The 15,947-nt window shown below is 36.7% G+C and overlaps 1 protein-coding gene across 6 annotated transcripts in view; it reads right to left on the minus strand.

Moving 5' to 3' along the window:
* The window catches only part of ADAM17 (ADAM metallopeptidase domain 17), a 49,609-nt gene that overhangs the window by 19,963 nt on the left and 13,699 nt on the right, over positions 1–15,947 (minus strand). For 3 of the 6 annotated variants that reach the window (XM_025454693.3, XM_025454694.3, XM_035700659.2), the window contains 6 exons: positions 10,580–10,710; positions 9,207–9,295; positions 6,685–6,853; positions 5,231–5,364; positions 3,327–3,416; positions 1,302–1,415 (listed from right to left, as the gene is read on the minus strand). In XM_025454693.3, the coding sequence (XP_025310478.1) occupies positions 1,302–1,415; positions 3,327–3,416; positions 5,231–5,364; positions 6,685–6,853; positions 9,207–9,295; positions 10,580–10,710 (727 nt within the window). Of the gene's footprint in view, positions 1–1,301; positions 1,421–3,326; positions 3,417–5,230; positions 5,385–6,684; positions 6,854–9,206; positions 9,296–10,579; positions 10,711–15,947 lie in introns of those variants that run through there. The other 3 variants (XM_035700658.2, XM_035700661.2, XM_035700662.2) reach the window with 3 other exon arrangements.

A 15,947-nucleotide genomic window follows, 5' to 3' on the forward strand; every position in this document is an offset into this window, starting at 1 on the left:
CAGCTCAGCCCTGGGGATATTCCAAATCTGTAAGTCTCCGTGCTTGGATACTCCTTCCAAGGGATGTCAGCACCTACTACCCAGATTCCCTCAAAAGTATTTCAAGGATTTTATTGGCTTTGTATATGCTTGGGTTGTTTTTTTCTAAGTTCATTTATTTTTAGTAATCTCTACACCCAACACTGGGCTCGAACTTGCAACCCTAAAATCAAGAGTCTCATGCTCTTCCAACTGAGCCAGCCAGGTGCTCAGGGGTTTTTTGTTGTTTTGTTTTTTTAAGTTTGCCTTGGTTTTCCGGCCTCTGGAACCATAAAACATAAATTTCTGCTGTTTAAGCTGCCGGGTCTGTGGTGCTCTGTTACTAACAGATTAGTACCTCAGCCAAGCCTCTTTAGAAGTGAACGGTGCTGTCTGAACCTCTGAATGTGGCAGTGGATCACAGGAGATTAAGCCACACAGAGTACTCTACACATTCAGCATTCTTTGGATCTCAACCTGGATAAAGAATTGGTAATATCCTTAACTCCATTCAAGCTTTGAAAACTTAATTTTTGCCTTGTGAGACTGATGAGCCACACTGTGCATGGACTAACCCATGGAAATGACTAGATAAATAAGTATTGTTATAAGCTGCTGAATTTGTGGTAACTTGTTGGAGCAGCCATAGGAAATCAATACATTTACTAACTTATTAAAAGATCACTATCACCTCACAGAAGGTCATTTTACAACAAAGCAATCATATACACAAACCCAAGACACTGAAATCTGTAGCAAAAAGGATCAATCCTACCCTGTTGAGGCAAGAATTATATGGCATAGAATGTTTAGGCTATCTTTAGATTTATTACTAGAATACAGTCACAGAGGTTTTTAAATTCTATAGAAAACTTTCAGATCTCCAAGTTATATTTCTACTAATACATTTTCATACTGTTTGACAATTATTGACCTGGGAGATCTACTGATAAGTTTCAAAGAAACCTGAACAAAATGGTGTGCAAAAAGTGTCTATATTGGGTATATGTTTTCTTAAGTCTCAATACTTCAACAACCAGATTCTCAAAGATATTAAGGTCAAGAAGTACCGCTTTCTAGCATTTTTCGTTTTCAGAACTTTTTGGCCTATCTTGCTGTCTGCCCTGCTACAGGGGTAAGGTCATTGCTGGATTAGCTGGGGTGGGCTGCTCCTGGTTCTCAATTACCTTTGTCATCATACCCCTTAATTGAGATGCAGACATGCCCCATGTACTAGAAACCACAAAGGGCGCTAACAGCATATCCAGGACTCTGCCACCTACCTCCAGCAACATCTTCACATCCCAAGCATCCTTTTCTTCATTTGGGTAACTTTTTGCCATGTTATAGTGCCTTTCACCAGGTTTCACCTCTTGTGGAGACTTGAGAATGCGGATCTATACTTAAAAAGACAATATACTTAGAACACTTAAGAAAAAAGGCAGAAGACTAAAGTAATAACCACACTTTTAGCTATTCAAAATAAGATCATCTACCATTCTAGAAAAAATGTTTTAAAACCAAAATTCCATAAAATTCTTCAGCTCTAATATCCATTTAAAAACAAACTGAGAAGCACATGGTATGGAAAACATGTATGTCAATGAATTATTTATCTATCAATTTACAAATGTAATCCTCAACTCTTATTTCCTCTACATTTAGTTTGACAAAATGAGAACTTGGGTTCCACAAGCTTAAAATATTTACTCCAACTACAGTCACTGATTCAGAGACCCAGAAGAATTAGATGTCTGTCACTGCACTCCACAAAAAGATTACAAAGAACAGGAGCTCTTCCTTGTACATATAGTAAAAATTCACGTTAATCCCGCTTTAATAAAAAAGGAATAAAGGCTTTACTCCAAGGAGACGAAACGTTATTGACCAGTGAGCGTGTTTAGGGAAAAGAACAAAGCCATCTCAGGTCAGCCATTTCTGGCCTCTCTTATGGATGTGCCTGCCTGGAGAGGGTGTATTCTGGTCTGTTCTGCTCTGCTCTGCCACCACATGGGAAGCTCACAGGGGAGGGCTCAGCAGCTTTGGTGGTGGGTGGTCAAGATCAATTCCAGGATGAAATAGGTGGGAAGCCCACTATGACTGCACACGTAAACCACACCCTCCAATCCATCCATCATCATTATTATAAAGCTGATATTTAATCTCCTTTACTGCACCTATTTTTCCAAGTGGTCCCAAGTTCTTAAGGCAAAGGGAGTTTTATCTATTAGTTCCCTAAAATTTGAACATGATACAGCTATTTTAGACAAGTGAGGCAGCTTTCTATGTACCATAATGGAACAATCACCAACATACTCGCCAAATGGAAAAAGCAAGGTGCAAAAGAGTAGAGCACACCACCATGTGTCAAATACACACATATACAGACACATGCTATACATGCACAGAATCTCTCCGGGACAGCACTTATGAGACTTGCGACACGGAGGCATCTCATGGGGAAAGGGGCTGGTGTGACAATAGGCAGAGGTTGAAGAGACTTACTTTTCACTGGCTTTTGTACCTTGTGTATATATTACCTATTCAAATAACAACTTAAAAGAAAATGCAAAACAGTAAAAGAATAGAAAAGGGAAAAATAATTCTCTTAGTTTTATACAAGTACTATAAAAGTTTAACATTTATAAAGTATAGTATGATGTAAAATTTCAAAAGTTTTGTTTCTTAATCTCTAAATCCTATACCTCAGTACCTATAAGAATATGGTTAATTTATAGAAAGAGCCTGGAAACAACAACAGATAATAATTTACATATTAAACGTCTGTCCAAAGCAATACCCAACTTTAGAAGTCTTTTTAATTAGTCTTATCAATTTCAAACAGTGTTTACTATGAGATATAATTAAGATGACATCAATAATCCATTGTTGAATGTGCTCTATGAACAGATTATAAGAAACCAGAAAATTGGGGGGGGGGGGAGATCTACTGGTTCTATATGTACAGATGCCCTGCCAATGTACACCATATTTGAGTAAATTTTCTAAGGATTCAACAATATGTGCCAACATTGTAACCAAAGACAAAGCATAATCAAATAAAGTAAAACAATGAAGAGTATAAAACCAACATAAATTCAGAAAAAGATCACAGCAAAAGGCGGCTTTCTGCCTACAACAAGCCTAAGAAAAAAAACTTCACATCTGTAAATAATTAATTCAAAAATGCTATACAATTCACTGGCATGTCCACATTTTAAGATTAGAGTCGAAGATGAGTTACAAATACTTGCATCACATCACTCTGCGGAGTAACAAAAGCCACATCCACAACCATTGGTAAATACCTGCTCTATCTGTATTCCATAACCTTTGAAACCAGCGTTGTCCCATGAAGTGTTCCGATAGATGTCATCCACCCGGTCAATAAGCTCTATCTGTGTTTACAAAGGAAAGAGTGTGAGGAAGACATGTGTATAATTATCACTCTGCAACGGAATATAAATTTTTCAGGGATTAAAATGGTCAGTTTAGAGAAAATACCACTGTAAGAGTTTCCATCAATTACAAAACTAGCACTAAGATAATATCCTGTAATATTGGTGACACTAACAAAACAAATACTCCTAGCCTCAAACTTAGAGTGTTATGCCAGAATCAAGAAGTGGTACAGTTCATCTCAAATTTTAGATTATCAATTGCATATGAACCAAACTATAAGTAACTTCTAAAATAGTTCAACTATAAAAATGAAAGTTAAAGGTCTAAAATAGTTCAACTACAAAAATGAAAGTTAAAGATCAACCAATGTACCTAAAATATGGCCTTCTAAGAAAGTAGTAGTCCATCTCCACTCCATTTCTTGGCAAGAATCTGAAATGTCTTCCCCAGAAAGAGGTGAGGGGCAATGACAGATGCTGCTCAAGCTATCCCCAAACCTCACTGGGCAAAGTCCAGCCCCAAAGTCCAGCAGAGACGGACAGAAGAGCAAACTCCCACCATTCCCCTCTCTTCTGTCCTATGATTTGGGAAGGGAGGTAAGGTAGACAGAGAATACTGGGGGAGAAGGGACAAGGGTTGATTCCAACTACAGAAGAACAAATGCTCATTGCCCATCTTTACCTCCAACAGACTGTTCTATTGTTCACCAACTGGCTAGATGAGGTTTGTTCTAGCAACTGTGAAGCATATTAGAGATCTAAAAACTGTTGTTTGCTTATAGTAAGTGTAAAACTAAGAAATGCAGTTTTTAAGACTAGACCTATCATCATATTCATATTTGTAGTGTAATAAACAAAAAAGTATATTAAGACCCCTTAATACAAAACTCACATTAAGAAGTAACTTTTTCAAGAAAGAATCTTTTACTTAGGAACAAGAATTGCAGTGACTTCACACACTACTCCTACTACCCTCATAATAAATTCTTTCACTTGACATTGGAAGGGGAGGGAAATAGGGGGAGGGGAGACAAATAAAACAAGAGAACGGAAAAAGCAAGGCAAGGAGAAAGGCATCTTTTGGAGCCTACACTCTGGGTTCATGAATAGTTGCATTCTCTTTTATTCCTTCAACAAAAACATTTCGTCAGTGCCAAATTATCACAACGAATGAGATCATACTAACAAAAAATGTCAATGAAAAAGGATTCCCTTGGTTTTTCAAATTATAATAGTAAAGGCTCAAAAACTCAGAGTCAGTACTTCTGTAATCTTTCTTTTTGAATCTTTGCTCTACAGTTAGTTATGACCATGAAAGTTCCACCTACTTCACATAGTTATAGTCCAACAATTAGCTATTTTATACAACATAAGCCAAAAGGATCATCTTCTGTGAAATATACATATAAGCAAAGAACACACAGAGGTTCATATAAATACTTTTTTTCTCCACTCTGGAGCATATATTCACACATGAGTCACAGCATTATAGCAGTGATGTTTTGAGAGTTCAACTGAATAAAGAAGGGAGGCCTATGCTATGAATTCTCCCTAAACCTAATATGCATAAAAATTCTAATGTGCAAAACATTAGTCCAAAGGTAAAATGGGTTTTAAAAAATTTGAAATTAGAATCTCTACAGAGTAATATAAGAACCTAAGAGAGCTCCCCATTATTTTAGGAAATAACAAGGCATCTGAAACATCTCATTTCATTACATTTCACATCATAGCAGTCTTCTCTTAATTGGAATTTCCCTACCTACCTCGATTTTTATGTCTAGTGACCTGATCCAATATCAGATACTTACTAAGTAATTTGTAGTTGTACTTTCTTCCCCTCTGCCCATGTATCTGTAAAAGCGATGATCTGCTACCACCAACAATTTACAGGTGTTCTTCAATGGGTTAGGATCAGCTCTTCTCTTCACCCGATGAACAAACTCTAATATGAATTTGTATGCACTATTAAATCAAAATTCATCAAAACAAGGAGTTTTTTTTATAGTAACACTTTAAATCTACCATATTTTTGAAACAAACATTATTTGAGCTTAGTATCCCTTAAAGATATCTTCACAAAAAACAATTTGGAGACAGAAAAGTAAAAAGTAATATGAGGTTTTAAAATAGAATTCAAAACCAAGGAAAAAGGCCTCCTTCAGTTTTTAAAATAACGAAACTTTTAAAAAGTACTTAAGGTAAGACAACCATCTAGCTTATTGTTGGTCATTTTCTTCTAGAAGTTTACAAATTGTGCTCGCTTCAGCAGCACATATACCAGAAGTTTACCAATTAACCAAAGTAAGAGTAAAACCACCAAGATAATCAGACACTAAAAATTAGTTTATGGTAATAGGTCCTTCTCCTTATCAAATACTCAACTGATTATTTATATACTAAAATGTTAGCCATATTTTGTAAGTTTTCAAAAACAAGGACAGTCGAGTAATTCTTCATGATGGCTAGGTTTTTCCATGACCCTAAACTGATCTGTCACGGGGAACCTGCCTGGCTCAGTCAGTAGAGTGCGCGACTCTCGATCTCCGGGTTGTGAATTCAAGCCTGATGTTGGGTGTGGACATCACTTAAAAAATAAAATCTTTGGGGAACTTGGGTGGCTTAGTCAGTTAAGTGCCTTACTTTGGCTCAGGTCATGATCTCAGAGTCCTGGGATCGACCCCCATATTTCAAGGTGTCTGCTTGTCCCTCTCTGCCCTTCCTCCCCACTTGTGCTCTCTCTCCAATATATATATAAAATCTTTTAACAAAATATTTAATAAATAAATAAAAATAAAGTGAGCTGTCCCAAGACTGATAACCTCTTTCTAAACAGTACAGACCTCTCTTGGTACCAACTAATTTCTCATAAGCTTATCTAAAGATAATATTTTTCAACAGTATTTTGTTATTTCTAAATACCCCAAATAAAAACACTTTCTCTCCTCTCCATACCCACTTAAACACTATATGTATTGTCAATCCTTCTTTACTATTTACAAAAAAAAAAAAAAAAATTCCCTCAGATTATTCAATTTCCCCTTTCTGTAGACTTTTTTCCAACCTTTATTGTTATCATTATTTGAGTGTTTTCAATTCTTACAGGCAAAAGAATTAAAGAAAATTCTGAATAAAACTCTATTTTCAAGTCAAATACTACATTTACTAATCAATTTCAAGTCAAATACTACATTTACTAATCAACTGACAGCCATAATGCATATTTGAAATAATTTCTTATTTGAAATATATTTTTAAGTCTTACCGTCAGGTGGCTCTCTGTCTACCAGCCCTTTTGGAAGCAACTCTTCATTATCCGCCTTTATATAACCACATACTTTTGGAGACTGTAGGCGTGAAACATTCTTGATATCTTCAGATTTATAAACTAACATTCTTTTGTCTTTAGTATCGTTAATTAGTCTCCAAAGTGGCTAAAACAGAAATCATATAATTGAGACGCAAAATATAAGAATTCCCAAACAATCAATTCTTACAATATCCTTTGTTTTTAGATAACATTCATTTCCAGCTTAAGTAAACTGACTAGTCATTTTAACAAAAACAAATCATTTCAACTTTTCTCAGAGCTTCTATGCTGGCAAATAAATACATGGATTATTCACCCTTTGATTTTTTTTTTTTTTTTTTTTTTTTTTTTATGATAGTCACAGAGAGAGAGAGAGAGAGGCAGAGACATAGGCAGAGGGAGAAGCAGGCTCCATGCGCCGGGAGCCCGACGTGGGATTCGATCCCGGGTCTCCAGGATCGCGCCCTGGGCCAAAGGCAGGCGCCAAACCGCTGCGCCACCCAGGGATCCCACACCCTTTGATTTTTATCTGTATTTGAAGAAAGCATTATTTTGTACAAGTTATGAAACCTTTTAGAAGATCCAGAAAAGGAAACGCAGAACGTTTTTCATTCATTCAAAAACATTTCTGTAGCACCTACAGCATGCCAACCCCACTCCAGGTAATGACCTATAGCAACAAACAGGAGATGAGCCTTTGGTCCCTGCGCCGTTCTCATTCCAGTGTCCTTAGTATCTTTTTACCATGAAGGTTTTATACACAGGAGAGAAGACAGAAAATTTGCAGTAATGTGCCTAAAACTTATTATACCTTTCAGGAAGAGCAGTTTTTAAAATATCTTCACTTTCCCTATTGCAAGGTCACCGTAAATCAGAACTAACACATTTGAAAGGTTAGTCAAATCAAAAACAAAGTTCCAATAAGGATGCTGGTCTCATCCAAACTAGGCAGCTTATGAGCAAAGTACAAAAAGATACTGTGTGTACACACACACACTCTCATATTTTATATATATATATATATATATGGATATATAAAATCTCCTTCCATATCCATCATAGAAATGAAAATCTAAACCACAAGGACATGACTTCACATCTGCCAAGATGGCTGGAATCAAAAACAGGTCATAAGAAGTATTGGTGAAGATGTGGAGAAGTCAGAAGTCTCATATACTGTGGAATGTAAAATGGTGAGAATGTGGAATGCAGCCACAGTCTGGAAAACAGTCTGGTAGTTCCCCAAAAGGTTAAAAATAGAGTTACCATATGACCCAGAAATTCCACTCCTGATATAAACCCCAGAGAATTGAAAATAAATGCTCACACAGAAACTTGCTCACAAATGTTCACAGAAGCATTATTTGTAATAGCCAAAGAAGTGAAAACAATCCAAATGTCCATAAAATAAGCACAATGTGGCATATCCATACAATAGAATATTTGGCAATAAAAAGAAATGAAGTACTGACACAGGCTAAAGCATGGATGAAACTTAAAAATATACTAAGAGAAAGAAGCCAGTCATAAAAGATCACATTCTGTGATTCCATTTATATGTACGACCAAGCAAATCTAAAGAGATCATGGATCAGTGGTTTCCTAGGGCCAGGGGATTTGGAAGCAAAGGGTGGTGGGCTGCTAGAGGGTACAGTATTTCTTTTGCAGGTGGTGAAAATGTTCTAAAATTGATGGTGGTGATGACTTCCATAACTGGGATACAGTAAAAGCCAATGAATTATATCCTTCATAATGGATATAAATGAGTGAACTGTATAGTATGTGAATTTTACCTCAATAAAGCTGTTAAATATAGTTGACTCTCCCACAATGCAGGGATTAGGGGCAATGACTCCCCCCATGCAGTTGAAAATCTATCACATGTAACTTCAATGCCCCCAAAACAAATACTAATAGCCTACTGGCTAACCGGAAATAAAATCTCTTAAACAAAAAAAAACAAAAAAAAAAAAAAAAAAACGGGAAGGCTGCTAGTTTGGTCTTGGTTTCTGCTGTTAGTACTTCAGTGGAGAAGTAGCCAGAGCCTGAGTTTCCCTCTTTTAACTTCTCAAACTATCACCTTTTATTAATTTTGCATTTCCTGAGAGTGTAGGGGGTAACAGGAGAAGACTTGACTTTTGTCTTTGCAAACATTTACACTTATAATAGGATTATTAGAGAAAGAATAAAAAAATGAATCAGGAGAGAAAGGAAGTTTTCTGTTCCCATTATCCACCCCCCATATGACTTTCTCTCAATTATGGCACTTAGAAATAGAGTGCATCTTAGGGCAGTCTCTCAGACGTGTAAAAAATATTATCTTCTTTTTCTTTTAATAAAGAACCATCTACTTCATCGGTTAAAAACTTTAAACACAAGGAAAAAAGAAGTACAATTAAAGACTTTTGTCTTCTTAAAACAACTGGGAAACAGTTTTAACAGCTCCCACCCAAAAAAAAATTTACATATAGATTTACCTCTATATTATATTCTGCTCCATCTGTGTTGATTCTTATCGTCATATCATCATCTCCTATGTGGGCTAGAACTCTAGAGTCAGGCTCACCTTAAGAGAAAAAAAATTCCATCATTTACAAATACTTCTATCAAAAAATAAACTATGCACTACCGTCAATAAAAATCGATCAAGTCCTTCATCAGAGTGGAATCTGCCTAGGTACTATAGAAATCTACAACAAAGAAACACAGGGCCCAGCAAGCAGCAAAATATTCACACTCCTAAGGAGTAGCCTCAACTCATTTGAAATCTTTCTCTTTCCCTTAATTCTCTTCTAAAAATTATCTAGAGTGTGTTATAGAACAAAACCAAGGGATCCCTGGGTGGCTTAGCGGTTTAGCACCTGCCTTTGGCCCAGGGCGCAATCCTGGAGTTCCGGGATGGAGTCCCGCATCGGGCTCCCAGCATGGAGCCTGCTTCTCCCTCCTCCTGTGTCTCTGCCTCTCTCTCTCTCTATGTCTATCATAAACAAATAAATAAATAAATCTTAAAAAAAAAAAAAAAAGAACAAAACCAAAAACAAATGTATAGATGTTCTTCCAGGAGTAACTTCACTGAGTTCTGGTTAAGAAAGAACTAAGAGGAGGGTGCCTGGGTGGGTCAATTGGCTAAAGCCTCCGACTCTTGATTTCAGTCCAGGTCATGATCTCAGGGTCTGAGATCAAGCCCCACATTGGGCTCCATGCTGGGTGTGGAGCCTGCACGGGATTCTCTCTCTCCCTCTGCCTCTGTCCCCATCCCATTCCCTACCCCCTCTCCCTCTCTGAAAGAAAGGGAAAGGGAAAGCGGGTAGGGAGGAAGGGGAAGAAGGGGGGAAGGGGAAAAGGAGAGAAGGAAGAATGAGGAAGGAAAGGAGGCAGAAAGCATGATCTGGAATCTAGAGTTTGAACTGCATGATTTGCAGATTTTAATGTCATTTCTTTTTTCTGCAGAGAAAGTTCCAGAAGTAAACCACAATTGCTTGTTTGACATAATGTCTTAAATACTTAACAGAATCATAAAGTCAATTATTCTATCTCCTAGCTTCCTTGTTTAAAATCTCATAAGGGAAGCCTACATCCTTCCCTGGAGACAAGAGGAGGTTAAATTCTTATCAACTGGGAGGAAATTAATTTTAATCATTAAAATAGACAGTATATATATACACATGCTTAGATAATCCCCATTTCCCCCCATCTACATGTTCCTCCTTCCAAACTTATAAAACTCATATGAAACAAAGAATAGCACTTCTCTGACACCCCTTCTTCTTCCCAATAAAAAAAAAAATATGCAAACTAGATCTGGACACCCTAACAGACACAAGGGCAAACAAACAAGCTTCATACTAACCAACCACGTGTCCACTGAAGAAGTCCTGCCATTTGACGGTGTACTCACTTTCATCTTTACCATCTACCACCACGACTTTGAAATTTTGGGAAAAGCGTTCAGTACTTGATGTCAGATACAATTTAAAATGCCTAAAGAAAGAATGCAGCCATATTTTACTCTAAACACATAAAATTTACTCTAACCCATAAAATCCAACTTACTTAAAAAATAAGCTGACAGAGTGGACATTAATAAAACACTATTCCAGTTATAACTACTGTTTTACTAGGTACTTAGCATTATATCACATATAAAGACAAACAGACAAATTTCTTTAGCTATAAGAATTTGGCAAACCAAAAAAAAGACTAAAATTGGAGGAAAAAAGATTAAAAGAGCTTATGCATTCATCTTTTTGAGACTGAATAAGGAAACACACAGGTGGATAGTTTAAGTTGGAATCCTGCTTGTCTGAAAAATTTATCAAAGACTGGTATTACTAGATACCACTACTGAATACTACTCAGCATTACATGCTCTGCTTACATTATTTCCACTTCATACAGTAAACACTGAGGGTTGCAGGTCTATCAACATACTCAAGGTTACACAGCCAGTAAGTGATGAAACTAGACACCAAACTAGGTGTATTTCAAAAGCCTGTACTGTTGGGACGCCTGGGTGGCTCAGTGATTGAGCATCTGCCTTTGGCTCGGAGCGTGATCCTGGAGTCCCAGGACTGAGTCCCACATTGGGCTCCCTGTGTGGAGTCTGCTTCCCCCTCTGCCTGTGTCTCTGCCTCTCTCTCATGAATAAATAAAATCTTTGGGAAAAAAAAAAAAAAAAAAAAAAAGGGCCTGTACTGTGCTGCCTCTAAAAATCAAGCTGTTCTTATTGCTGGGCAAAATTAGTAATTGCTACTTTCTATATTTAAAAGCACTCATGCTTTTTTTCTCCTTCTAAAGAGAATGTATCTTGAAAAAAATTAATCCTCAATTCCTGTGAGGAAAATAAATATAAGGATCCAACAGAGACATTAAAGCACATACTCCAGTTTAGTCAGCTTAATATTCTTTTGTTTTCTCTCAGTTTCAGTCCTGTCATAAAATCTGGGTGTGGTGAGCAAGAATTTTTCAATTATTATTTACCCTTTCAATGTGCCCATGAACACTAAAGATAAAGGTATGTTTTTTATCTTAACCACAGGAACAAATTTTGTCAGCTGTGGGGTCGAAACTATGAAGTGTTACTTCCCCATGGGTTTGCCTAAGTCTAAACTGCCAGAAAGAATCTAGACAGGGGCGGCCTCCACAGCAATAAATATTTTTAACTTTTTGAGCATAACAAAGTAATTTTAGTTCACTTGTGGGTTTTTTTAATGGTCAAAGGGAAAGAGACAATAGAACATTATTTCAGAAATCCTTGGAACATCTTCTCCTGTTCTCCTAAAACATATCTTCCCACACATTCACAGCTATGATTTTTTTCCATCAGTTATGCTGATATCTTTGTAAGGAAACGTATCCCTATTCTAAATGCCTCATTATTCAGCTTCGAAGCCCTCTACGAGTCTCAATGTTACTCTTACTTATTCTTTCCAGAAAAATCACTGAAATTGCATTGTTTTTTTTTTTTTTTTTTTTTTTTTTTTTTTATTTATGGTAGTCACAGAGAGAGAGAGAGAGGCAGAGACATAGGCAGAGGGAGAAGCAGGCTCCATGCACCAGGAGCCCGACGTGGGATTCGATCCCGGGTCTCCAGGATCGCGCCCTGGGCCAAAGGCAGGCGCTAAACCTCTGCGCCACCCAGGGATCCCTGCATTGTTTTTTACACTAAAAATCTGTTCTATAAAGATAAGGACCAAGGAATGGTAAAATTCCTGTTTTCTGACTTTCCAATCTTCATCTTTGACTTGTAAAACCTCTAAAGGTTATTTCAGTCAGAATTTATATTTTACTTTATCCTCTCAAAATTATGTGAAGTCATGTACTAATAGATTTCCTTTAGCATTTTCCTTTATCTTTCTGACTTTTGGCTTAAGGATTTACAGTAACTACAAACTAGTGTTAATCCACCTGAATTAACAATATTTTCCTCCTTTTCTGTAAATATTACATAATATCTAATTAAAATTGTTACCATACAGAGCAACCAATTTATTTTAAGAGAACTTTTAAGATCTACTCTCTTAGCAACTTTCATGTATGCAATTCAGTATTAACTACAGTCACCATGCTATACATCCTTATGACTTGTTTTATGACTGGAAGTTTGTACCTCATATCTATTTTTAATAGTCCATTTAGCTGGATATGTATTATTTCCATTTCTTTATCAGTTCTAGCCCTCTTCAAATAAATTAAGATATTTCACTTTTAAGAGGATATAAAAAATATCTAAATTTTTTTTAAAGTGCAACATTATCAGAAAGTATTAAAACAGGGCAGCCCAGGTGGCTCAGCGGTTTAGCACCACCTTCAATCCAGAGTATGATCTTGGAGATCCGGGATCAAGTCCCATGTCAGGCTCCCTGAATGGAGCCTGCTTCTCCTTCTGCCTATGTCTGTACCTCTCTCTCTGTGTCTCTCATGAATAAATAAATAAAATCTTTTTTTAAAAAAAGTATTAAAACAATATTTTTAACTTTAGCATTTCTTAATTTATAAAACAGAGGAATTGTAACTTCTAGGCAAATTTCAGGGTTTTTTCTTCATAAAGTTACTATTTAACTCCTCATATAATTTCTCAGCATTTCCATGCTTTTCAACTGCTATAATAGTCATACACAAATCTAATCACCTTGATTTAAATTAGCCTTTTAGACTACTATCTAAAACCAGAAAATCTAATCATTTATGAGTACCTTCACATTGGTAATGAGCAGCTTCACATTGGTAAGTTCAGCCCTATATAAACTGATCATCTCAAATATCCCACCTTCTTTTTCTTTTAACGATGCAGCATAAAAGAAAGAGCTTTGGAGTCTGACAAACCTAGCTCAAATCTTGTCTCCACCACTAACTCGATGCTTAATCTTGGCCTTAACCTCTGAAATAAGTATCTTCATCTACAAATGAAAATAATACCTACTAACTGAATGGTTTTCAGGGTTAAATGATATAAACTATTTTAAAGTACTTGGTCCAAAGTTCTGCTACATGGTTAGATCCATTTCCATTTAAACACTTCAGATGGAAAGCCTGTAAAATAAATTACAAACCTCCCTGCTTCCTTAAACAAAGAGTATACATAGATAATACTGAACATTTTCTTAAGAATCAATGTCATCTATGAGACTTGAAAGAGAGGAATGTATGGGGTATGGCAACACTTCCCCCCACAGAAAAGACTCTATGAGTCACCCCAAACCTAACTTTAAAAAAACCTAGAAAGCCAAATTTTTAGTTCTTATTTTGCAGTTTCCCCCTTATCCTTTGTTCCTATTTATCTCTTACAAACTATATCCACTTCTTCACCAAAATCCGTATCAGCACAGCAGAAATAGCACAGGCTTGTATTCAAATCCTTTATCTTCCATTTACTAGCTAAGTGACCTTGAGCAAGTTACCCAACCTAAGTCTCAATTCTTTTTCCCCCAAAAAGAGAGTAACAAAAACTTCTTTGTGGAGCATGGTGAGAATTAGAGAGAGCATGTGCAAAGTGCCTCAAATAAATTACATGAAATTAAGCACCAGGTAGATTATCATCATCATCACTGCTCAAATTTGCTATAGGCCTGGAAGCTTGGAAAACCAATACAACAATATTTTGACATGAACTCTAACAGAAAGAAATTATTCAAAAATAATCTAAGGATGATGGCAATAACTAGAAAAAAAACGAAAAAGACATTATAAAATATATCTGCATAAAATATCAGTTACACATATGGTAAATATACTAAGCATGACTATGATTCAGGAATCGAATAAACCTATCAGAAAAATGGTAAAAGGATACAAAAAGGTAGACACAGAAAAATAAATGATTTACACACATGAAAAGATGCTCAATTTCACACAAGATAAAAATCAACACAGGGATTCCTGGGTGGCTCAGCGGTTGGGTGCCTGCCTTCAGCCCAGGGCATGATCCTGGAGACCCGGGATCGGGTCCCATGTCGGGCTCACTGCATGGAGCCTGCTTCTCCCTCTGCCTGTGTCTCTGCCTCTCTCTCTCTCTCTCATGAATAAATAAATAAAATCTTAAAAAAAAAAAAAAAAGGAGCCACAACACTTAAAAAAAAATAAGATAAAAATCCAACACAAGGAGATACATCCCCTTTCACAGGGACAAAAATTAAGGGCTGATAAACCCTTGTATTGCTAAGGGTAACAGGAAACAGGTAAGCTCATAAACTGCTACTAGAAGAATAAATTGGGCTAATGTCTTTAGGAAGAAATATGGTAACAGCAGTAAACATTTGTAATATGTATATCCTTGACTCATTCTTTCAGGAAAGTATCCTATAAAAAAAATAACCTAGATAAGGTATATTCACAAAGATATTTATTGGAGATTTGCTATAAGAAATAATAATCACTTTGGTTAAATAATATGTAGCTGTAAGCTACTAGCCAACAAACCGTTATAATTCTATGCAAAAGAGATATTTATGCAGGGACGCCTGGGTGGCTCAGTGGTTAAGCACCTGCCTTTGGCTCAGGGTGTGATCCTGCAGTACCAGGATCAAGTCCCACATCAGGCTCCCTGCATGGAGCCTGCTTCTCCCTCTGCCTACGTCTCTGCCTCTCTCTCTGTCTCTCTCATGAATAAATAAAATATTTTTTAAAAAATAAATATTAAAAAAAATAATAAAAGGGATCCCTGGGTGGCGCAGCGGTTTGGCGCCTACCTTTGGCCCAGGGTGTGATACTGGAGTCCTGGGATCGAGTCCCACATTGGGCTCCCTGCATGGAGCCTGCTTCTCCCTCTGCCTATGTCTCTGCCTCTCTCTCTCTCACTGTGTGACTATCATAAATAAATTTTTAAAAATAAAAAATAAAAAATAAATATTTATGCAGCTATAAAAATGAGGTAAATCTACTTATATCACCTACATATACACAGATCTATATACAAAAAATATGCATTAAAATCTTTTAGAGGGGATCCCTGGGTGGCTCAGTGGTTTAGCGCCTGCCTTCAGCCCAGGGCGTGATCCTGGAGTCCCAGAATCGAGTCCCACGTCGGGCTCCCTGCGTGGAGCCTGTTTCTCTTTCTGCCTGTGTCTCTGCCTCTCTCTCTCTCTCTCTCTCTCTGTGTCTCTCATGAATAAATAAATAAAATCTTTAAAAAATAAAAAAATCTTTTAGAGGTTTATTCAGGAAAGCTCTCTATGTCTGGGAAGTTTGAAGAAGTGAAAATTTCTTATAACCCCCTCCCC

This window comes from Canis lupus, chromosome 17, assembly GCF_003254725.2.
Source record: "Canis lupus dingo isolate Sandy chromosome 17, ASM325472v2, whole genome shotgun sequence".
NCBI classification, from domain to species: Eukaryota; Metazoa; Chordata; class Mammalia; order Carnivora; family Canidae; genus Canis; species Canis lupus.